The sequence below is a fragment of the Pseudorca crassidens genome, chromosome 14 (assembly GCF_039906515.1).
Source record: "Pseudorca crassidens isolate mPseCra1 chromosome 14, mPseCra1.hap1, whole genome shotgun sequence".
Taxonomy (NCBI): Eukaryota; Metazoa; Chordata; class Mammalia; order Artiodactyla; family Delphinidae; genus Pseudorca; species Pseudorca crassidens.
Genome location: NC_090309.1, coordinates 72,425,038 through 72,451,559, shown reverse-complemented (window position 1 = coordinate 72,451,559; position 26,522 = coordinate 72,425,038). Strand labels below are relative to the sequence as shown.

The following is a 26,522-nucleotide window of genomic DNA, read 5'->3' as shown; positions in this document are numbered from 1 at the left end:
TAAATCCACAGCTGAGGTGTTTAAGTATTCAAATCTGAGGCACCACCTGGTTTGAATAATAATTCAGAAGTGTGTTCTTCCATCAGGATATCATAACAACAGTTTATTGTTACGTACTAAGGCAACAGGATGCATGTTGCTATAAAGATTTTATACTATCTTCATCTTTGCTTGTTTTCACTGTAACAACCTTTATGTTACCATGTGTTTATTCTAAGAAGTTCATCTGTCTCATCTGAGACATCTGTGTCAGATCTCCTGCCACCACTGTGAGAAAAGTGAAGGGGAAGGGACAGTATTATGAATTCTTCTTCAGAAACTAGAAAGATGAAATGTAGACCATAAATGAACTACTCAAAGTGACGCTATACACCACCTGCAGAGCCAGGACAATAACAGCAAGGCCCCAACCCCTGTGGCCACTGCTCCAACCATTCAACTATGTCCTGGTTTCAGAGATGAAAACTTCACTAGCCGGTTTTTAAAGTCACATATGTAAATTAACAATGGGCTTTTGTGTTAATTTTATAAAGCTTGTGCTTACAAAGTTTCACAGTGACTTAGAGTAAAATACCTTTGCAATAATGAGAACTATATCATCTTGGTTTTGAAAAGAAAATGTCATCCTATTTATATTTACTAATGGTCCTAAGAGTGTCTCCTATTTTCCAAACCTTCTTTTTGTATACAGTAAGATCACATCTGAAAAAAGGCAAATGGTCAATAAGCCAGAAAATTCTCAGTGAAAATACTGCCAGGAGACACCAATGTTTGTTACAGCTGATTTTTAACTATTACATCTCATTAAGTTTACTCATAAGATAAAACAGGAATTCCCCCAAAACTAGCTAAAATTAGAATGGGACTTTTAATATACATAGATCATCAGAAATACAGATTCTGTTCCATGTCTTATATAGCACCTGGCAATATATCACCTGGAAATGATAAAAAATAGTCCTATGTCAAATATTCATTGCATTATATGAGCAACGTGAGTGTCTATAAAGAGCAACAACTGTGTTAAAAGTGATGGATTTCCAAGACTTGATACAGACCTTTTACAATGGACATTTCTTTCTGGTCGCCAACCATCCAAATGCTGAGTCTACATTTAAGCACACCCTACCTTATATGACAAGTATATGTCCCACTACCAAAGTATGAAGAAGGAAGAAAAAAAAACTTTCCCATCTTTCTTTGAAACTAAGACAGGGGCACATAATACAAGCTCCGCCAATAAGATGCACCGCTCTAGACTTCAAATAGAAAACAATTAACTTGTAGAAGTAAGAACTCCAAAGAATCCACCTGGCGAGGATGTCAGCAGTAGGAGCAGTACATCCAGTGTCCTGAGAGCTGGGACAGAGATTCTCATGGCAGCAACCAGAGCCCAGCATCAGTGGCTTTTGGAGCACAAGCAGCAGTATCTATGCCCAGCTTAGCTGCAGAGGGACTTCCTGAGACCAGTTTTGTGGTATGATTTTGAGCTTTGTTCTTGGCAATGTGGTCATCAAGCCTACTTTCCCAACCTTCTTAGAAAGCCGACTGGTCACCCATATCCTTTTAATGAATTAGCTAGAGATGGTTCCTACTGCTTACAACTAAGAATTCTGATGGATGCAGCTTCTATCCTGAAGTAAAGTGGCCCAGAAAGATGAAGTGACAAAAGAAAGTATTCCTGAAGCTCACAGCGAGAGTAAGCAAGCCTGATGACCAGCAGAGCAAGGATGAGGAGCAAGTGCTCACCAGCAGGAAAGTCAAGCCTTGCTCACAGCTAACGACATTTTTTAAGGTAAACTTGCTCGAAACATTTTTTGCAGACACAGATTTCATGACTTAAGAATACCCAGGAAATTCCACAGGGGAAAGTAAAAACTAATCTTAAAAGAGATTTCCACAGAAATCAAGATACTGATTACCTCTGGGGGGAGAGAGAGGAGTTGTAACACAGAAAGGAGAACACAAGGGGCTTCTGGGGTGCTGACAACATTCTATTTCTTGGCCTCTGGAGTATTTATATGGATATTTGTTTTATAGCAATTCATTAAACTGTACTTTGTTTTAGGTATTCTTCCGTAAGTGTTTTCTATTTCTGAATAAAAACTGTTTTAAAAAATGAATCCTGGGACTTCCCTTGTGGTCCAGTGATAGAGAATCCGCCTTCCAATGCAGGGGACGTGCGTGCGATCCCTGGTCAGGGAACTAAGATCCTACATGCCACGGGGCAACTAAGCCCACGCATCACAACTACTGAGACTGCGCACCTCAACTAGAGAGCCTGCGTGCCGCAAACTACAGAGCTCACGTGCTCTAGACCCTGCGCGCCACAACTAGAGAGAGAAAACCCCCATGCCACGCCTAGAGAGAATCCAGTGCGCCACTACAAAGAGCCCACGCCACAACAAAAGATCCCGCATGCCTCAATGAAGACCTCGCATGCCACAACTAAGACCCAACGCAGCCACAAAAAGAAATTTAAAAAAAAAAATTTTTTTTAATGAATCCTGAGGGACTTCCCTGGTGGCACAATGGTTAAGAATCCACCTGCCAACGCAGGGGACACGGGTTCCAGCCCTGGTCTGGGAAGATCCCACATGCCGCGGAGCAACTAAGCCCGTGCACCGCAACTACTGAGTCTGCGCTCTAGAGCCGGCATGCCGCAACTACTGAAGCCCGTGCACCTAGAGCCCGTGCTCTGCAACAAGTGAAGCCACTGCAACGAGAAGCCCGCGCACCGCAACGAAGAGTAGCCCCCGCTCACAGCAACTAGAGAAAGCCTGTGCACAGCAACGAAGACCCAACACAGCCAAAAATAAATACTAAAATTTATAAACAAAAAAAGAATCCTGGGAAAGTGAGGGTTACCATTACTAGACAAAGGTAATGGTTTAAAGGAGAGAATAATGAAAGGGAAAAATACAAGCTAAAAAACATTTAAGATATATAAACTGCAATGCATAAAATTTTCCATAATGAAAATTTCCATAATAAAATATATAAAAAGAATAAAAACATTAAAAACCCCAAGGCCCTGGCCCCAGCTTTAGATGTCTATTAATAGAAGACTGGCTATTAGGCTATCATAGAAAAGAATGATAAAAAAACATACGAAACATAGAGAATTATATCCAAGATAGATTACTTAAAAAAAAAAAAAAAGCAAGGCATGGAACAAAATAATTGCTAGAATGCAATCTAGCAATTATGTTAAAAAGGAGAGAGTAAAAATATATTTTCATATATTTGTATATGCATAAGCTGTCTGAAAGGATACTGACAAAATAACATTAGTTGCATCCAGGGTCAAAAGCAGGCAGCCAAAGGAAAGCAATGAAAGAGTGGGCACTTTTCACTTTACAAATATTAAATGTTTATACTAGAAGAGAAGGTTCTTAAGCCAATAACCTAAGCCTCCATCTGAAGACTCAAGAAAAAGAACAGCAAATTAAACCCAAAACAAGCAAAAGGCAAAAAATCGTATGAGCAAGAACAGAAATCAATGAAATTGAAAACAGGAAATCAATACAGAATATTAATGAAACCAAAAGCTGGTTCTTTGAATAAACCAATAACATCGATAAATCTCTAGCCAGACTGACTAAGAAAAGAAAAGAGAAGACACAAATTACCAATATCAAAAATGAAAGAAGGGATATCACCACAGGTTTTCTAAACATTACAGAAATAATAAGGAAATATTACAAAAACTTTATGTCCATAAATTCAACAACTTAGATGAACTGGAGACACAAACTACTCCTTGAAAAATAGAAATTATTAAAGCTCACTCAATAAGAAATAGGTAGGGCTTCCCTGGTTGCGCAGTGGTTAAGAATCTGCCTGCAGGGCTTCCCTGGTGGCGCAGTGGTTGAGAGTCCACCTGCCGATGCAGGGGACACGGGTTTGTGCCCCAGTCCGGGAAGATCCCACATGCCGCGGAGCGGCTAGGCCCGTGAGCCGTGGCCACTGAGCCTGCACGTCCGGAGCCTGTGCTCCGCAACGGGAGAGGCCACAGCAGTGAGAGGCCCGCGTACCGAAAAAAAAAAAAAGAATCTGCCTGCCAATGCGGGGGACACGGGTTCAAGCCCTGGTCCAGGAAGATCCCACATGCCACAGAGCAGCTAAGCCCGTGTGCCACAACTACTGAGCCTGTGCTCTAGAGCCCATGAGCCATAACTACTGAGCCCATGTGCCACAACTACTGAAGCCCACGTGCCTAGAGCCCGTGCTCCACAACAAGAGAAGCCATGAAAATGAGAAGCCCGTGCACCGCAACGAAAAGTAGCCCCCACGCGCTGCAACTAGAGAAAAGCCCACGTGCAGCAACGAAGACCCAACGCAGCCAAAAATAAATGAATTTTTAAAAAAAGAAGAAGAAACAGGTAATCTGAATAGGCCCATATCCATTACAGAAGTTGAATCTGTATTTTTAACCCTTCCAAAAGAGAAAGCTCCTCATTCAGAGAGCTGTACTGGCAAATTCTAAACATTTAAAGAAATAATTGCAGTTCTACTCTCTTCCAGGGAATAAAAAAGGAGGGAACACTTCCCAATTCTTTTATGAGGGCCAGCATTATCCTGATAACAAAAACGCATACATACATTACAACAAAAGAAAATAAGAAGTCGGTATCCCTCATGAACCCATACACAAAACCTTCAACAAAATGTGAGCAAATTGAATGCAGCAATATATAAAAACGACTTAAAAAAAATCACAACCCAGGGGGCTTTATCCCAGTGATGTAACACTAGTTTGACATTTGAAAATCAATCAGTACAAAGAGAAAAGCTACACGATCATCCAAATAGATGCAGATGACAATGATACTCAACATCCATTCCCATAAATACTCTTGGAAAACCAGGAAAAGAATTTCCTCAGTCTGATAATGGGCACCTTCAAAAAAAAAGTAACAGCTAATAACATCATACTTAATGATGAAAGACTAAGTACTTTTCCACTGAGATCAAGAACAAGCCAAGGATGACTGCTTTCACTACTAGAATGCAATACCACACTGGAGAACACAGCTGGTGCAACAACATAAGAAAAAAATATAAATGCATACAGACTGAAAGTTTAAAAATAAAACTATCTACTCCAGACAATATGACCTTCTGTATAGAAAATCCCAAAGAACCTACAAAAGAAATACATAGAACCTACCAAAACACTACAATACGGGACTTTTTAGCAAGGCTGCAGAATACAAGGTCAACATAAAAAAATTCAAATTTCTATAAATTAGCAAAAGAAAATTGGAAATACAATACCACCAAAAATATGAAAAACAGATAAATTTTTTTTAAACTTATGTTCAAGATGTGTATGCTGAAAACTACTGATGAAAGAAATCAAAGAAAATGTAAATAGATACACCATGTTCATGAAATGAAAGACAATATTGTTAAAATGTCAATTCTCCCTAAACTGATCAGAATCCTGTTATGATTCAAGGCAATCCCAAATTCACAATAGGATATTTTTGTAAAAATCAACAAGATGATTCTTTGTATTTCCTTAGAGTTCTAGATCCAAATCTCAATAAGGTATGAGAATAGAAGATACTATTCAGATGCCTAAACCCCACCCTGTTCTTGGTACTTTTAAAAAGTTCCTCATGTTATTTTAATATGCATCCAAAGCTAAGAACTACCAACACAGATCTTCGAATGCAATTCTAAGACTTTGGCTTGTATTTCACAGGCAACAATAAATCAAAGAACATGACCAAAGATGAAAGACAATTGATCATATTGTGTTTGTATAACTCCTTCTGGCTCCAAATCTCATGTTCTTCCTTCATAGAGACAAAATAATATCTATCCCTTGCTGCAAAAAAAGAAACTAATGTCATCTATGCAGACAGGAGAGTGTGGCAGAGCCCAGCATACTGGCAAGAGATCCAGGTGAAAATCAACTCTGTAACTGAAGAAAGTGCTCATCAGTAAATGCCATAAAACAGGTCTTAATGGGTCTATGACATCTTTACTTCTAAAAATTATTATAATAGCATTTAAACAGCACTTTTTCCAAATCTTCAAAATGCTTTAGAAACACTAATATTCTCAACACTTTGCATCCCTTATTCAAATATTCTTTAACTCAACTCTGTTGCAAATAATAGTCCTGGATTCAGAAAGTCTTACATTTAAATACAGAATAGCAGCTGTATTTCTCAACTGACCTGGCTCAGCACTACACACCTGTGCCCTCCTCTACTCATTAGGATTATTACTGGTCTCAACAGCTGGTCTCAGGTCAAGCAGTCTGTAGATGCGTTAACAGAATAGTGCATTAACTCCTCAACTAATTATTATCAGTAACACGTGGCCCCTTAACTCGTCATCTCTCGTTATCTATTTTCCAACCACTTTCCTATTCACAGCAGCCACACAGCAATCTCCACTCACAATCTCCCACCTAGCCAACGGTGGATCTTTTCTCCTCTCTGCCTGCATGCTCTTCTGAGTCTGCAAATGTATCTGCACTTAGCATTGCATGCTTCACTGAGGGTGAGGGGATATGCATCTGAGTGTCAATACGTAACCCAGTAGGATAGAGGGAATATATGTCAGGTTGCGGGTGCTTTAAGTATGGGGGAAAGGAGAGGTATCTGAGATTAAGGGTCATAGTAAATGTGAGGGGGATGAATCTGCAGGCAGGAGAGATTTGGAAATGATGCTTAGTGAACCTTTTTGTTTAAGAACCTGTTTATACATATGTAACTGTGCATCCTGAGAATGGGGGAATGGGCCTGAGCCCACTCTTAATTATGAACTCATCTTTCCCACTTATAATGCTTACCATCATTTACAACTTTAGGTTTACAGTTTCATCTACCAAAAGGTTTATTCACCCTTCGAAAGGAAATATTAATATAAACAATAAATGATATATTTAAAGATACTCATAAATATTTATTAAAGATATTTATATAAAAATCTAAGTATAACAGCATGAAGACACAATCATCCAATAAAATTAGTGAATGGGTAGCCTCACAATTCTTCCTCAAATCATGTTATTTTTATTTTTCTTCAAAAAGAAAAAAAGTTAGCTCCCTCCTTGCAACTATTTGCTTTGTAGGTCAAACTTCAGCATTTACTCCTTTGCTCTGAATGCTTTTCTTCGCATTGAAATCCCTCAGTCTACTTTAAGCCTAACTACAACTTCCTATAACTGCCCCCAAACACAGCAAAGCCAAAGTGGCACTTTTACTTCTGTAATGTTTGGTTGGAGCTCTGCATTCTTCCTCTGCAATTAGAGGCAGTAGGGAGAAGCTGCAGTCACTTAGCAGCCTAATCCCCTATGATTCCGTCCTTTATCTGACTGATTACTTCTTGGAAAAACTCATTCTTGATCCTGCCCACCATACATCTGAATTTAATCCACATACCCTGGTCAAGTTACATTTAAAACTGAATAGTCAGCTGCCCCTGGCCATCGCACATATAACCTCACCAACATCCATGTTTTCAGTACTTCCAAAGTCAAGTCCAAGTTCATACCGGAATCAGTTCTCTTCAAACAAGATCTGGAAAGATCTTTAACCTGGTTTCATCATAAAAAATGTGAGTCACTTAAAATCTGACCTAGCTGGAAAGTTGGGTATAACTTTTTTTTAAAGGTATTTAAGGTATAACACAATTAACAATGAATATTAACCCCTACAGAAAGATGCTAAAATGAAAGGATAAACAGGTAATATGTGTTGAAGGTGACAGCAGAGAGGAAACTTATTATTTTAACCCCACCCACACAGAATCCTTCTGGGGAGCACCCTCCCTCAATAAGGAACATGATGATTCTGTCTCAGACTTCTCTGCATGATTCACCTCCATAGATCCATCATTTTAGAGTCTGACAATAAACCATGCCCATGACTTCTAAAGAGAGTTCTTATCACCCAACACTGAGAAAACACCATGATTAGGTCTGCGCCAAGCTAAGCAAACAGTGAGTCACCCTGAATAAACACTGTTGAGTTTTGACATGCAGGTGCCTTCAGAAGTCTCTGCACTCCTCACTTGTGCCATCTGGATGGGAATTTGCTCATTTCAATTTAGTAAAGTCTCAAATTTTTTGACATTTAAACTAACCCAGGGACTTCCTTGGTCGTCCAGTGGTTAAGACCCCGTGCTTCCAATGCAGGGGATGGGGGTAGATGCCTGGTCGGGGAACTAAGATCCCACATGTCGCACAGTGTGGCCAAAAATATATATATATATATATATTTAAACTACTGGATATAAAATAGATGACCAACAAGGACCTACTGTATACCACAGGGAACTATACTCAATACCCTGTAATAACCTATCATGGAAAAGAATCTAAAAAAAGAATGCATATATATGAATATATATGCTGTACACCTGAAACTGGCACAACACTGTAAATCAACTATATTTCAATAAAAAATTTTAAAAAATAAACTAACCCAAACTGGATGGTGTTTATAGCTTTGCACTATCTAATAAGAGCTTGCTATTCAAATGAATACTTTTGAAAACAGGACTGTAGGGAGCACTGTTTACTTAAGAAAACAGCTGTTTCTACACTTTTGGCAAACAACTGTAAATGCTGTCAACCATAAATGAGTACTTCTCACGTGAAAAATAGACTTCTACTTCAGAAACAGTATTACCAGTCCAATTATCGCATGTAGCTAAAAGTAATGAGGGCATTTCTCCTTGGTTTTCGAAAACTCATATTTTTCCAATTAATCTTAATTTACAAAACTTCACAGTGAATGGATTATGCAATAATTAACGGCAAATCAAGAATCCATTTGACAAATGTCAAACAGTTTAACCAAGTAAAATCAACACAGAATATTATTCAAATTTACCACAATCAGAATGCCTGCTAATTTTCATTTCAATCTTACAAATACTTATTAAGAATCCAGCATTATACACTTTGCTGTACAGCAGAAAATAACACAACATTGTAAAGCAACTATACTCCAATAAAAATTAAACAAAACGAATCCAGCATTACATTTATCGAGGAATCAAAGAAATATAAGGTAGAATCTCTGCTCTCAAAGACTTTCAATCTTATTTGTATAATTACAAAGCAGTTGAGAGCATCATACATTCGAAAGTCGAAATAATGATACAGATAAGTACTACAGGTCATCATAGGGATGAAAATGGGGTTGGTGATTATAAGGAAGGCTACAGGGTAGGTAAAAACCAGGGGAGGTGGGGCAGGAGACCAACCAAAATACATGGAGAGAAGAAATGAACATGTCATATTGGAAAACCTGAAAAGTGCCTCAAGCAGCTTAATTAGAGTTCGGTGTGAGCAGGGAATTAAGGACTGATAGAAACTGAGGCATACAAACTTCATTCAAAAACCACAGGGAGGGGCTTCCCTGGTGGCGCAGAGGTTGAGAGTTCGCCTGCCGATGCAGGGGACACGGGTTCGTGCCCCGGTCCGGGAAGATCCCACATGCCGTGGAGCGGCTGGGCCCGTGAGCCATGGCCACTGTGTCTGCGCGTCCGGAGCCTGTGCTCCGCAACGGGAGAAGCCACAACAGTGAGAGGCCCGTGTACCGCAAAAAAAAAAAAAACCACAGGGAATCTTTGAGGGTTTCCGAGGAGGGAAATTGCATGATGAAAATAGTGTCTTAATCAGATTACTTTGGAGGTGAGTACTGAATGGACTGGAGAAGTCTCTCTGTTACTTCCTCTCTCCTTTTCAGAGAAAAACAAAGACAAAGAAAAAGCAACACTCAAAAAAAGTATTCCTCTTGCCCTTTCTTTAAAAAAAAAAAATTATAAAAAGGAAATAATAAAATAAGACCAAAATAGCAATCCAAAAAAATTTTTTAAATCTGAAATATTACCTAATGGTCAAACCTTTTGCAGGTCTGCATATCCTGAAATCAAACAGAGTCCTTTTTGAAAATTGGCACAAATGCATGAATTCTCTTGGGAGAGAAGAAAAGCTACAAAATTTAAAGAGTAAGTAAGTGATGGGAAAAGTAATAAGTGAACTGAGAAGTAATTCTGCCACCAAGCACTTAGACTGGGGCTCGGTGAACTGGTTTTGGTGATGTCACATCACACAATCCACACGACAGCGGCATCCTGAAGGGTAGGGGATGTCGTGAGGGCACACGGGCTCCACTCCTCCTCTTCCACCAAAGTGGCTGTTGGTCTCCATTGTGCAATAGGTTTCCCCTTAGGATTTCACATTTTTAAAACATTCAAGACCCCTAGCTCGTTCTCCACCATCCCCTGGAAATTTCCTTAAAAAGCTATGATCAGATCTTTCTAAGAGTTAAATGTGCTACTATCGAGGGCATCAAAACCTTCCCATTCAGCACTAGTTCTCTCGTATTTTTTTTTCTCTCCTATTTTTATTTGGTTTTTTCCTGTCATCTTGAATCCATCAAAGAACAAGCAGGGATATTAGTAAATACTGTATATAAATAAATGAAATGTTTGTGTTTCCCAGGAAATTATAGTTTTGTTTAAAAATCACTAATGAGGAAGACTGTAACCCAATATTATCCTTTTCCAGCAATGTCCATTCCATAATATGCTAGCTGGGCACATTTGGAATTTAAGGAATACATTTCCTTTTATTTAAAGTGAACTAGTTTGGTTTTGCTTTTTTTTTTTTTCTTTTATATTGCTTTATTTTTTGCATCCAGTATTAAAAGGGAACTATGGAAACTTTCAACATATCCAAATTAAACTGCTAAAACAAGATTTTAAAATAGTTCTCAGCCATATTTCCAAACTACACAGGAACTTTTTTCATATAAAATCACCATAAATTAGATATATAAAAGTCTTTACCCTAAAGGAATCTTTAGAGTGTTCAAATTTGAGAGAGTGTGTTCTACTATTATTTTAGATGGTAAACAATAACCCCGAGCCTTTCATTGGTACATTCAATATTGATATGTTTTGAAGATTTTATCCAAGCCTTGTTTCATTAGATACATGATTTTTTAAATAGGTTTGTTCCATTAAAGGTGGAGTTTCATTATATCTCAGAACCAACATGTTTGGTGAAGGCCACAGACTCTTTTACAAAACAAATCCTGATGAAAAAAATAAGAGGGAAAATAAGGTTCAATAGTCAGATAAAGTGTAAAAGGAATTTCTCAGGAAGTCATTACAGAACATTTTTCTTTCTTACACAGGAGTGGAAAATGCAGAATACAATAATTATCCAAGAAGAATGCCCTATCAGGATTAAAATATAAAAGTTTACACCAGCAACTCAAAATGAGATACATCTTGTAGAAACTAAATCTTTTGTCAGAAATCACATGGCCTAATCAATAGCTGGTACCAGGCCTACCCCTACAGCACCATGATTACAAAAAGAGGCCCATATACATATGTCTAAATATTAAAGTTATCAATCAAGCTAACAGATTAATTAAAATATGTTCTATCTCTGTACAATGACTAATACACCTTCAAAATGGCCTGGAAAGTCAAATTCAAATCTAGGATTCTGAGACACTTCATGCCCCCACATGGGAAGAGTCTGGCCCCCTTTTCCTGCCACCTCCAACACACCCCATACTTCAAAGAACGATATATGCATGTGGACACTCCAGCCCACGTGTCCACGTTTTGCCCACATCCACTGCAAATATCCAACCCAAGACCACTCCTCGGACCCAGGGGGTACAACTACCTTAAAAAAAAATCAACAAACAGGACAACTTATACCAGTTTCAAAAGCATAAGTATTAGAACAAATGGACCAGGAACTTAAAAATAAACATAAATATATCAAAGAGACATATGAAAACAGACATTTTCAGGGAAATGCAAATCAAAACCACAGTGGGATTTCACCTCATGCATCTAAGAATGGCTATTATCAAAAACAATAAATAACATGTGCTGGTGAGGATGTGGAGAAAAGGGAACCCTTGTGCACGGCTGGTGGGAATGTAAACTAGTGCGGGCACTATGGAAAACAGTATAAAAATTCCTCAAAAATTTAGAAATAGAACTACCAAATGATCCAGAAATTCCATTTCTGGGCATTTATATGAAGAAAATGAAAACACTAACTCAAAAAGATACATACACCCTCACGTTCACTGCACCATTACTTACAACAGCCAGGACATGGAAGCAATCTAAGTGTCAATCAGTGTATGACTAGATAAAGAAAACATGGTGTGTATCTATGTGTATGTATATGTATACGTATACACATACACATACATACATACAAGGAAATATTAGTCATAAAAAAGAAGGAAATCTTGCATTTGCAACAACATGGATGGACTTCGAGGGCAGTATGCTAAGTGAAATGTCAGAAGGGAAAAGACAAACACCATATGATCTCGCTTTTATGTGTAAACTAAAAAAAAATTTTTTTAATAAAAAAAAAAAAAATCCCCAGTTCAGAGATATAGAGAACAGATTGGTGGTTGCCAGAAGCAGGGGGTGGAGGGTGGGCAAAATGGATTAAGGGGGTCAAAACATATAAAATTCCAGTTATAAAATAAGTAAGTCATGGGGATGTCATGTACACCATGGTAACCATAGCTTAAAATACTGTATTGTATATCTGAAAGTTGCTAAGAGAGATCTTAAAAGTTTTCATCTCAAGAAAAAAAACTTTTTACAACTATGTATGGTGATACACGTTAACTAGACTTATTGTGATGATCATTTTACAATATATACAAATATTGAATCATTATGTTGAACACCTGAAGCTAATATAATGTTATATGTCAATTATATTTCAATTAAAAAATAGAAATAATAAAAGTCAAACTAAAAGAGAGATTAGCAATATGATATAAGAACCATAAATCATGAAAAAGAATGAATCAGATATTCTAGGTTTGAAAAATACAACAGCTAAAAATTAACATAACAGATGAGACAAACAGTAGAATGACTCTAAACAAAGAACATATTAATGAGTAGAAATGCAGACTGATAAACTCTTCTAAAAGAAAGCAGAGAGGGCTTCCCTGGTGGCACAGTGGTTAAGAATCTGTCTGCCAATACAAGGGGCACGGGTTCAAGCCCTGGTCTGGGAAGATCTCACGTGCTGTGGAGCAACTAAGCCCGTGCGCCACAACTACTGAAGCCTGCACGCCTAGAGCCCTTGCTCCACAAGAGAAGCCACGACAATGAGAAGCCTGCGTACCACAACGAAGAGCAGCCCCCACTCACCACAACTAGAGAAAGCCCATGCACAGCAATGAACACTCAATGCAGTCAAAAATTAATTAATTTAAAAATAAAAATAAATAAAAGGAAAGCAGCAAGTTACAGAATTGAAGCATATGTGAGAAACAATAGGAGACAGAGGAAGTAAATATGACAACATTCCAAAAAAGAGAAAAAAGAAATAAAAACAGAGGAAATATTTGGTAGTGGCAGACTAGTTAATTCTGATCACCTCTTCCTCTGAGGAAAAGTAGTAAAGATGGGAAAAAAATTGTTTAATCTTCCTGAATGCAAATGAGGACTAACAACTGAGTTACCTAATACAAAGGAGCTGGATGCCCAGGGAGGTGAGTGCAATGACTGAAACTACTTTTTCCATGCAAGGGATTTTCTGATTTCAGAAGGGAACCAGAAAGGCTGAAGTACAGAGTAGTAACTCTTTGATAGTATTAAGGGGCTAGAAGAGAGATGTGGAACGTTGAATCCTGATGAAACTGCCTACTCCTGCTCCCATTACTCTGGGTTGAAAGCCCAAAGGCTGCACCTAAAAGCACTAGTGTGCAGAAGTAAAACAGGGCCTCACATGGGCTGAATTGCAAATAACTCAGGTGCTTCTGGACTGTTATGGTCTCCAGGCACCTAGCAGAAGAAAACATAAATACAAAAAAAAGAAAAAAAAAAAAGAAAAGAAAACATAAATACTCTCTGTAGGAAAACATTATCCTAGGCCTCAAAGTATTTCTGCAAATAATTTTGCAATATAATGACTGGTACATACTAAAAATAAAAAATAATTTTGGAATGTTTCTCACATAATAAAAAATAACAAGGCAGAGAGGAAGTAAGATGACATGAACGAAAAACAGAAATAGCAAACAGTACAAAAAGAACCATAAGGAACCTAGATATTGGATTATAAGCACAGATCTTACAGTAACTCTGCTTATTATATTTAAGGATTATGAGATAAGAATGATGCATCTGGCATCATGGTAATATTGCTGAAAACCAAAAGAAAAAAGAAAAGAAAATAAAGAATATCTTAAGAGTTGCCAGAGGAAATTGACAGATTACCATCAAAGTGGCTAAAATTATATCCACTGTTGATTTCTCATCAGAAATTATGGAAGCTAAAAAAATACTAGAACAATATTCTTGAAATGTTGAAAGAAAACAATTGTCAACCAAAAACTCATATATCAAATGAAAATATTCTTAAAGTATGAGAATGAAATTTTCAAACGAAAATTAAGACGACATGCCACAATCTAACTTGCAGAAAGGAAATGCCAAAGGGTGTTCTTCAGGAAGAAAGAAAAGAATTCCTGATGGAAGCTTAAAAATGCAGAAGCAAGTGAAAAACAACAAAACTAGTATATTTAAAATTAAGCAGACACTATTTTATTATAGTCAACATCATTTAGTTTACCTATAAATTAAATAATGCTCACTGTATAAAAAAATTAATAAGGCCTGCTTGATTTTAAATATATATAAAATAAAAATACACAATCTCAATGACATAAAAGAATGAGTAAATGAAATTAAAGCGTCCTAAAACCAAAATGGTATAGAAACACATCAGTCTTTGTATTACCTAGAAAGAGAGTAATGGTACCAATTAATCTTAGACTTTGAAAAATCAAGAATACATACTGTAATCTCTAGGGTAAAAAGAGAGAGATGAAGGGAGAGCCTACAGATTAAAAGAATCTTAGAATATCAACTGCAGGGAGACCTTCAAGATGGCAGAGGAGTAAGAAGTGGAGATCATCTTCCTCCCCACAAATACATCAGAAATACATCTACATGTGGAACAACTGCTACATAACACCTACTGAAGGCTGGCAGAAGACCTCAGACTTCCCAAAAGGGAACAGATGCCCTCAGGCGACCTACAAGCAGAGGCAGGGCCAAATCCAAAGCTGAACCCCGGGAGCTGTTCGAACAAAGAAGAGAAAGGGAAATCTCTCCCAGCAGCCTCAGGAGCAGCAGATTAAATCTCCACAATCAACTTGATGTACCCTGCATCTCTGGAATACCTGAACAGACAACAAATCATCCCAAAATTGAAGCTGGTGGACTTTAGGAGCAACTGTAGACTTCGGGTTTGCTTTGCGCATCTACTTTGTTTCCGGTTTTATGTTTATCTTAGTTTATATTTAGAGTTTATTATCATTGGTAGATTTGTTTATTGATTTGGTTGTTCTCTTCCTCTTTTGTATATAGATAGATAGATAGATAGATAGATAGATATAGATATATACCTTTTTTTTTTCCTTTTTCTCTTTTTGTGAGTGTGTATGTGTATGCTTCTTTGTGTGAGTTTCTCTGTATAGCTTTGATTCAACCATTTGCCCAAGGGTTCTGTCTGTCCGTTTTTTTTTTTTTTTCTTTTTAGTATAGATTTTAGCACTTGCTATCGTTAGTGGATTTCTTTCTTGGTTTGGTTCTCCCTTCTTTCTTACTTTCTACTTTTTTATTATTTTTTAATTATTTTTATTTTTAATAATTTCTTTATTTTAATAACTTTATTTATTTATTTTTTCTTTCTTTCTTTTTTTCTCCCTTTTCTTCTGAGCCATGTGGCTGACAGGGTCTTGGTGTACTGGCTGGGTGCCAGGCCTGTGCCTCTGAGGTGGGAGAGCTGAGTTCAGGACACTGGTCCACCAGAGACCGCCCGGCTCCACGTAATATCAAACGGCGAAAGCTCTCCCAAAGATCTCCATCTCAACGCTAAGACCCGGCTCCACTCAATGACCAGCAAGCTACAGTGCTGGACACCCTATGCCAAACAACTAGCAAGACAGGAACACAACCCCACCCATTAGCAGAGAGGCTGCCTAAAATCATAATAAGGTCAGACACACCAAAACACACCACTGGACACAGTCCTGCCCACCAGAAAGACAAGATCCAGCCTCATGCAGCAGAACACAGGCACCAGTCCCCTCCACTAGGAGGCCTACACAACCCACTGAACCAACATTAGCCACTGGGGGCAGGCACCAAAAGCAACAGGAACCACGAACCGGCAGCCTGCAAAAAGGAGACCCAACCACAGTAAGTTAAGCAAATGAGAAGACAGAGGAACACACAGCAGATGAAGAAGCAAGGCAAAAAAACACCAGACCAAACAAATAAAGAGGAAAAAGGCAGTCTACCAGGAAAAGAATTCAGAGTAATGATAGTAAAGATGATCTTGGAAACAGAATGGAGAAAATACAAGAAACAGAAGAACTAAAGAGCAAACAATGATGAACAACACAATAAATGAAATTAAAACTTCTCTAGAAGGAATCAATAGCAGAATAAATGAGGCAGAAGAACGGAAAAGTGACCTGGAAGATAAAATAGTGGAAATAACTTACCTCAACATAATAAAGGCAACATATGACAAACCCACAGCCAATATCGTTCTCAATGGTCAAAAACTGAAACCATTCGCTCTAAGATCAGGAACAAGACAAGGTTGTCCAGTCTTGCCACTATTATTCAACAGAGTTTTGGAAGTTTTAGTCACAGCAATCAGAGAAGAAAAAGAAATAAAAGGAATCCAAATCAGAAAAGAAGTAAAACTGTCACTGTTTGCAAAGGACATGATACTATATGTAGAGAATACTAAAGATGCTACCAGAAAACTACTAGAGCTAATCAGTGAACTTGCTAGAGTAGCAGGATACACAATTAATGCACAGAAATCTCTTGCATTCCTATAAACTAATGATGAAAAATCTGAAAGAAAAATTAAGGAAACACTCCCATTTACATTGCAACATAAAGAATAAAATACCTAGGAGTAAACCTACCAAAGGAGACAAAAGATCTGTATGCAGAAAACTATGACACTGATGAAAGAAATTAAAGATGATACAAACAGATGGAGAGATAAACCATGTTCTTGGATTAGAAGAATTAACACTGTGAAAATAACTATACTACCCAAAGCAACCTACAGATTCAATGCAATCCCTATCGAACTACCAATGGCATTTTTCACAGAACCAGAACAAAAAATTTCACAATTTGTATGGAAATACAAAAGACCCCGAATAGCCAAAGCAATCTTGAGAAAGATAAACAGAGCTGGAGGAATCAGGCTCCCAGACTTCAGACTATACTACAAAGCTACAGTAATCAAGGCAGTATGGTACTGGGACAAAAACAGAAATATAGATCAATGAACAGGATAGAAAGCCCAGAGATAATCCCATGCATATATGGTCACCTTATTTTTGATAAAGGAGGCAAGAATATACAATGGAAAAAAGACAGCCTCTTCAGTAAGTGGTGCTGGGAAAACTGGACAGCTACGTGTAAAAGAATGAAATTAGAACACTCCCTAATACCATACACAAAAATAAACTCAAAATGATTAAAGACCTAAATGTAAGGCTAGACACTATCAAACTCTTTGAGGAAAACATAGGCAGAACACTCTATGACATAAATCACAGCAAGATCCTTTTTGACCCACCTCCTAGAGAAATGGAAATAAAAACAAAAATAAACAAATGGGACCTAATGAAACTTCAAAGCTTTTGCACAGCAAAGGCAACCATAAACAAGACCAAAAGACAACCCTCAGAATGGGAGAAAATAATTGCAAACGAAGCAACTAACAAAGGATTAATCTCCAAAATTTACAATCAGCTCATGCAGCTCAATATCAAAAAAACAAACAACCTAATCCAAAAATGGGCAATAAACCTAAACAGACATTTCTCCAAAGAAGATATATAGATTGCCAGCAAACACATGAAAGGATGCTCAACATCACTAATCATTAGAGAATGGAAATCAAAACTACAATGAGGTATCACCTCACACCAGTCAGAATGGCCATCATCAAAAAATCTACAAACAATAAATGCTGGAGAGGGTGTGGAGAATAGGGAACCCTCTTGCACTGCTGGTGGGAATGTAAATTGATACAGCCACTATGGGAAACAGTATGGAGCTTCCTCAAAAAACTAAAATAGAACTACAATACGACCCAGCAATCCCACTACTGGGCATATAACCTGAGAAAACCATAATTCAAAAACAGTCATGTACCACAATGTTCATTGCTGTTCTATTTACAATAGCCAGGACATGGAAGCAACCTAAGTGTCCGTCAACAGATAAATGGATAAAGAAGATGTGGCACATATATACAATGGAATATTACTCAGCCATAAAAAGAAACGAAATTGAGTTATTTGTAGTGAGGTGGATGGACCTAGTCTGTCATAAAGAGTGAAGTAAGTCAGAAAGAGAAAAACAAATACCTTATGCTAACACATATATATGGAATCTAAAAAAAAAAAAAAATGTTCTGAAGAACCTAGGGGCAGGACAGGAATAAAGACACAGATGTAGAGAATGGACTTGAGGACATGGGGAGGGGGAAGGGTAAGCTGGGACAAAGTAAGAGAGTGGCATGGACATACATACACTGCCAAATGTAAAATCGATAGCTAGTGGGAAGCAGCCGCATAGCACAGGGAGATCAGCTCGGTGCTTTGTGACTGCCTAGATAGTTGGGATGGGGAGAGTGGGAGGGAGACGCAAGAGGGAGGAGATATGGGGATATATGTAAATGTATGGCTGATTCACTGTTATAAAGCAGAAACTAACACACCATTGTAGAGCAATTATACTCTAATAAAGGTGTTAAAAAATAATAATAAATAAATAAATTTTTTAAAAAATCAACTGCAATACATGGACTTTATTTGAGTCTCAAATTAAACAACATAAAAATAAAAATTTATAAGGGAATTAGTGAAATGGATATTTTAACATATTAATGAATATTTATATTAATTTTCAGGTGAGATAAGGGCATTATGGTAATTTTTTTAAGGCATCCCATCTTTTAGAGATATGTATGCACTGGAATATTTACATAGGAAATGATAACGACATGTGAGATTTGCCTCGAAATAAGTCAAGAAAGTGGGGAGAAGGGAGGTGGAGAGCCTGGGGATATAGATGAAATAAGACTGGCCATGTATTGGTAATTACGGAAGCTATGTTACGGGCACACTGTTACTATAATATTCTTTCTATGTTTCTATATGTTTGACATTTTTCTTTAAAAAACATTTTATGAAGAAGACATCTTAAGAAAAGTAAAAAAAAATCAAGCTATAAATTGGGAGAATATATGTGCAACACACATAATCAAGAAAGGATTGTTATCTAAATTATAGGAAGAACTCTTACAAATCAATATAAAAAGAAAATATAACACACTAGAATAATGGGCAAAAGACACAAAGAGGCGTTTCACAGAAGTAATAAATATGGCCAAGAAACATATGAACATGCTCAGTAATCAAGAAAATGCAAATCAAGGTAACAATGAGATGTCATTTAGCAAAAACTAAGAAGTCCAAGAATTCTAAGGCTTACAGAATGTGAATCAAAAGGATCTCTTATGTATGGGTACAATTTGGAAAAATAATTTTATACTTTCTAAATATCAGTTCAGAGTAAATCTGAGCTTTCATATACCCCACAGCTCAGCAATTCTATTCCTCAGTTTAGAACCAAGAGAAACACTTGGACACAAATAAGAATATTCGAAGCAGAGTTGTTTCTTAGAGCAAAAATGTGGAAAACACCAGAATGGTATAGAAACACAACAGAATGTTATATAACAGTTAAAATAACTGAACTATAGATAAATGCAACATGAATGAATCTTTAAAATATGTTACTGGCTGAAAAGAATAAATCAGATAATAGTACATTAGTATGACACTCTTTTTATAATTGTAAAAATATTTAAAATTAAACAATACTTTATTTATGTCCATACATGTGAACAAAAATGGTTTTTAAGACGCAAGGAAATGATAATACAAAATCAGAATAGGGTTCACCTTAGTTAAGTGCAGTTCAGTGGGATGGGTTAGGAGATAAATGTAAATTATTGTCAATGTTCAAGTTCCTGGGTCAGATAGTGGGTTGGTGGATGTTTATTATTTCTAAGAATGAATGAGGGAAAAAAGAGTATATGAAAAAAAAATCACTTAGAAGCTATAGCAGTAATCCAGGCAAAAGATGATGCTGGTGGTCTGGGATGGTAGCAGTGGGGATGGAGAGAAGTACATAGACCTGAAGGATATTCAAGAGGTAGATATGAAAGAACTTGGTAACCGACTGGATGTGGGAGATGACGGAGAAGGAAGAGTTATAATGACTCTCAGGTTTAAGGAACTGGATGGAGAGTAGGACTATTTAACAAGAAAGGGAACCACAAGTTTATAATGCACTTCAAGGAGTTTAGTAGTGAACACTGTGGTCATCACCTTCATATCTAGTCCAACCATCCCCATGATGAGGCAACACAGGGTGAGGGTGAGAATTTAACCATCCTCTGCCCCAAAGGCACAAATCCTTTGTTTCAGCTAAAAAGCCTACCACTTACACATACATGGCCCAAACGCACATATCTGGTGGAGGCTCAGGTACTTTTGTTCAGTGTTGAAAGAAAACTGGCTCTCTCCCTCACCTAGACTTGACAGGAAGCATTTTAGTAGCTGTAGCAGGCATTTTTTGAAGTCAGCATAAGGATGAAGCTAATAGAAGAGAAGGTCAAAGCCAAGACCACTATAAAGACACGCAGGGACTTCCCTGGTGGCCCAGCGGCTAAGACTCCACGCTTCCAATGCAGTGGGCCCAGGTTCGATCCCTGGTCAGGGGACTAGATCCCACATGCCGCAACTAAGAGTTTGCATGCCACAACTTAAGATCTCGCATGCCGCAACTAAAAGATCCCCCATGCCACAACTAAAGACCCGGCGCAGCCAAATAAATAAATATTTTTAAAAGAAGAAGAAATGCAGCCAGGGCCCTGATTCAACCACAATCCTGTCTCTGGCTCCTCTGTTATGTGAGCCTATTGCTCCAGTTACTGTGAAAGTCCATCTGAGTAGGCTTTCTATTGCTTATAGTTGAAGATGTGGAACTAACACCGAGGTTGGAAACAGAAAGGAGGTTTATAAATCCCAAGCTCTAAATCACTAAATCAGCTCAACTGAAGAAGAGGAAGGAAGGTTTCCTATCCCTCACACTGGGAATTTGGATGTCCTTGTTATCAAAAACAAAAAAAAGAAGAAAAAAATGTTGGTTAGAGCATCACCTGTTGTACCTTCGGACCAGACCATGTACCTATGGTACTGTAACTGTGGTACTGAGGACCTGAAACAGGAAAAAACTGAGGCTAACAGAATGTTTTGGCTATTCCTCTTAGCTTAAAGTCTACACACAGATGTTTATAATATCATTCTTCATACTTTTCAATGTTTTTAATTGTCCAATGTGAAATATTTTAAATCTAAGTATTAAAAAAATTAATTCCTAAGAAAATACATGCTTAAGGGAGAAAGTCTTAGATCCTATTTGTTCCTGATGATCGTTTTAGGGTCTCACAATCTATTATAAGAATCAGAAACAACCTGACCAAAAATTTGACTATGAATTTGGAGGTGAGGGAATTTAATAATTAAGTTAATTGCTGTATTCAAATTTTAACTTTGAGAAATTATGAAATACAAAAGCTTGAAAAGATCAGTTAAAATAATAGGAATTCTACATACCAAAGGGACTCTCCAGCCTAAATAACAAAGTGGCCAATCTATAAAGAGACTACTACTTTTGGAAGTATTTAACAACAAAATGCCCTGATTTTCAAAAATAAAATTCTGATAACCAGATCCTTTCTTTTTTCCAGTACATGAAAGCCAATTTCAAATTTCCAGAGAGCTAACTAAATAAGCTCTTATCATATGAAGAGTTCAAGGTCAGTAAAGATGTGACGATTTATTCTGATGCCCACGGTCAACATTTTAAACAGGATATGACTTGAGAATTACCAAACTCACCCCTGCCATACGATATTCTTTACTCTTAGCTCATTCATCTCTTTTTGCTTTCCTAGTTCTCTTCAGAGTGCCCTCCTGCTGATTTACTGTCTCTTTTTTCTTTTCCTTTGTCTCTTTCTGCCTGTGTCCAGCTTTCTCCAACTGTGTCCCAGGACACCTCTGTACCTTCTGCCCTTACCTTTGGTCTTCCCATTCTCCCTTTTGCTATCTCTTCACTCTCTCTTCTCCTCCCTTCTTTAGCCATAGTACTTATTTGATATAATTATGGAGTCAAAGTTTATAATCTCTGCTTTACCATTTTTAGCTCTAAGATGACTTTTATTTCTGACTTTAAAAAGTTTCTTAAATTAATTTGTGTTGTGTGGCCCTGAAGTGACTTACTCAGTGAGTCAGTGTCACGATAAGGTGCTGCTTACTCACCACAGAATAATGGTTTTTACTAAGGTTTTTCGATCAGAAGAGTCATTCCTTGGACAGTATAAACTTAACCTACCAGATTAACTGCTAAAAAAAATGGCATTAGAATTCTGGGACATATGCTATGTGTACACTCATGTTTTAAAAATTCAAATTTCTTTAAATAATTTTTTATTAAATGGATGGAATATCTAATTTGATAACATCTTATAAAAATGTGGGGGCTTCCCTGGTGGCGCAGTGGTTGAGAATCTGCCTGCCAATGCAGGGGACACGGGTTCGAGCCCTGGTCTGGGAAGATCCCACATGCCGTGGAGCAACTGGGCCCGTGAGCCACAACTACTGAGCCTGCGCGTCTGGAGCCTGTGCTCCGCAACGAGAGGCCGCGACAGTGAGAGGCCTGTGCACTGTGATGAAGAGTGGCCCATGCACCGCGATGAAGAGTGGCCCCCGCTCGCCACAACTAGAGAAAGCCCTCGCACAGAAACGAAGACCCAACACAGCCAAAAATAAATAAATTAATTAATTAATTATTTTTAAAAACTGAATTTAGTGAGTGCCTATGTTGTGACTTGGCCTTGACATTTGTATGGTTTTACCATTAATTCACAGAACCCTCAATATTATGAAGTATAACTAATAGCATTCTACAAATATATGAACTCATTTTCCTACAGAGAGAAAAATGAAGCAGAGAGAATTAACCCATCCAAATCACATTGCTGATAGTACAGCAGGGATCAGACATCTGAACTCCTGGTTCCCGGAAAATAAATATTAACCTCTGTGCTTCCATCATTTATGATTTCTTTTTTATTTTTTATCATACCAACTTAATTCTCCATAAATACAAATATAACAACTCATTTCTGTTTTAATTTGGAGGACATTTAGTTTTCTTCTATTGTTTTAAGGTGTAGAACACAATGTTCTACATTGAAAAGAATTAAAATAGACTCCTAAACATAAATAAAGAGAAAACAAGGTACTATATAGTCCAAAGGCAATTGCTATCACATAGTAAAGAAAAGTTAGTTTAAAAGTCAAATAGAAAGCCTCATAATCAAATGTACCACTTGGCTATATTTCACTGGATAGAGAACAGCTATATTAAGGTACCGACAATTTTACCAAACAATTATGTCTCAATTGTTGTGAATCTCCCTAACGTTACAGAGGTTAATATGTGACATGCCCCAAGACAGTAAGTCACTCTGGCATTTAACCAGTCTTTAGAAGGGACTTGTACTAATTCATTTCCCTTTTAACTGTGATTCTAAGTTGACAACCCTTGGCAAGGCAGTACAGAAGAAGGATGATTAGAAGAGAAACATTCTTAAAATGGATTAAGCAGGGCAGGTACTAGCCTGTCATATGCAGCAATCATAAAGTTGAGGAGGAGGCTGATGGACTGTTCCACACTGATTTGGTGAGTAGAAGGAAGGCGCTTGTTCAGCTGGTAGTAGATGGATGAGATGACGGTCTCGAGGCGAGACACACTGATCTCAGTGGTATGGTCCAGTGTATTAAGGCCATTGTCTCGGAAGGCTTCAATCATGTTCCAAATATCAACAAGATGTACTGGAACACAAAGAAAATAAACTTTGTGTTTATTTTGTCAACACAAACTTTGTGTTTATTTTGTAACTTTTTCAACAATTCAAAAGTTTTAATTCAGCAGAAAGATATAAGAATTTTACATTTACTTACATTTAATAGAATAGTGAAGGGTGGCAGAATATGTCACCCCAAGATATGCCACTTTGGCATACGGAGTAGTTTGAGCTAAAGACGCCTGGAAAACAACAGATGCCAAGAAGGACACTCTGACCTCCCCTCTTCTTCCCAAAAGCAGGAAGTAAAAGTCCCATGTGAAAAACGCCCTCCTTATTCCAAGAGGAAAGAAACATCCTCATCACCAGAGACAGTGAATTGAGTCTGAGTGAAATCTGCAGACTTCGTTAAAATAGCTCTTATCTTTAGTCTCCTGACATATTTTAGTTATTTTTCCACAACTGCCACTCTTTGTTCAACTTAGTATATAAGCACTTAGGCCCACTCACTCCTTTGGGTTTTCATTTTCCTATGGAGGCTCCTATGTACATGTAAAAATCCATATGCTTTTCTCCTGTTAATCTGTCTTATGTCAATTTAATTCTCAGGCTCCGCTGGAGACCCTGAGAGGGTAGAAGTAAAGTTTTGCCTCCCCTTTGTAGCTTCAAAAATACACAATGAAAATGTAACAGAACCTCAAAGAGACAAATTCACAGACTTTGTGGGAGATATTAACACACCTCTCTTAGCAAGTGACAGAGCAAACATACAAAAAAAATAAGTACAATCATAGACAAACTAACAAGGCAGGCATAATGGACACTATATGAAGTCCTGCCCCCAGTGATTAGAAAATATGCTTTATTTTCAATAACACAAAGAACATGTAAAAAAACTGACCTTATCCTGAGTCATAAAACTAATCCCAATAAATTTTAAAGGATTAAAATCATATAAGCCATGCTCTATGATCAAAATGAAATTGTCAGAAATCATTATCAAAAAGAAAACTTTTAAAATAAACTTTATCTTTAGAAATGAATAAACACACTACTTGGAAATTTCCTTAATCTGATTAAGGATATCTACAAAAAACTGCAGCAAACATATTACTTAATAGTAAAATGTTGAAAGCCATTCCTCTGATATTGGGAATAAGATAAGAAATGCCCACTGTCATCATTCCTATCGTATTTCAAATCCTAACCTATATAAATATGCAGTAATTATCAGTACAGGAAATAAAAGTAACTGTCATTATTCAGAAATGACAAAATTATACACATTGAAAATCATAAAGATTCTGCATGTATATCACTAAAATTAATATTTGAGTCTAGAATGACTGCTAGGTACAAATCAAGATATGAAAGTCACTGTATTTCTAAACATACACGAGGACTCAGGAATAAATCCAATAAAGGATGTGCAATATCTCTACCAAAAAATATATAAATTAGCAAAACTTAAAGACCTAAATAGATGGAGGGATATATCAGGTTCACAGAAATGAAATCTCAACACTGGAAATACATCAATTTCTCCCCAACTTGATCTACAGATTCAGTGTAGTCCCAACAAAATCCCACAGGACTATACATTAAAAGGATGAATTTTATTATATGTAAATTATACTTTAAAAAAAAAATGAAGGAAAGAAATCCCAGCACAAATCTTTTTGTTCATTTTTAGTAGAAATTAACAAGCAAATTCTAAAATTTGTGTGAAAATAAATGTAAAAAGGCCAAGAATGTCTCAGACAATCTTAAAAAGTAAAATAGAACAAAAGTACCCTAACCCTAAAGCTCTAACAGTGATTACTGGTATAAGGATAGACAAACAGACCAATGGAACACAAAGAGTCCAAAAACAGATCCTCTCACATATGGACACAGCTATGAACATTCTTGTACATTTCTCCTAATGAATATGAGAAAAAGATTTTTTTAGTAATGAAGAAAAAGGATGGTCTTTTCAATAAATAGTGTAGGGTCAACTGAACATATATATGGAAAAAATTGAAATCTGACTCCTACTTATAATCTGGATTTTTTTAGTAATGAAGAAAAAGGATGGTCTTTTCAATAAATAGTGTAGGGTCAACTGAACATATATATGGAAAAAATTGAAATCTGACTCCTACTTACAACCTGGAGTAATCTGGTAGACTGAAGAATCATATGTGACAAAATAAAACTGCTAGAACAATGCATCTTTTACTTTATATTACTAATGCCACTAGCCTGGCTCAGCCCACACATAGACTACTGTGTTCCAAGAATAATTATGGGAAGAAGTATAAAAATGGTAGTTCCTGTAGGACAGCGGTTTTCAAACTTTTTGACAACATGCAAATATATTTAAATCAACACACACACACCCCTCTAGATATATAAAAAACACGTTTCACAAAATACTTTACCACATAAGCTACGTTCTGACTTTTTTTTCTTTCTCTTTTTTTTTCTCCATTACATG

General features: G+C 37.1%; 1 protein-coding gene across 16 annotated transcripts in view; it reads right to left on the bottom strand.

Moving 5' to 3' along the window:
• Positions 1 to 26,522, bottom strand: part of DTNB (dystrobrevin beta) — a 255,173-nt gene that overhangs the window by 190,965 nt on the left and 37,686 nt on the right. For all 16 annotated transcript variants that reach the window (XR_010934112.1, XM_067703517.1, XM_067703515.1 and 13 more), the window contains exon 4: positions 23,858 to 24,071. Coding sequence is in view for 15 of the 16 variants with exons in the window: in XM_067703517.1 (XP_067559618.1) it covers positions 23,858 to 24,071 (214 nt within the window). In the remaining variant the exon portion in view is untranslated. The remainder of the gene's footprint in view (positions 1 to 23,857; positions 24,072 to 26,522) is intronic.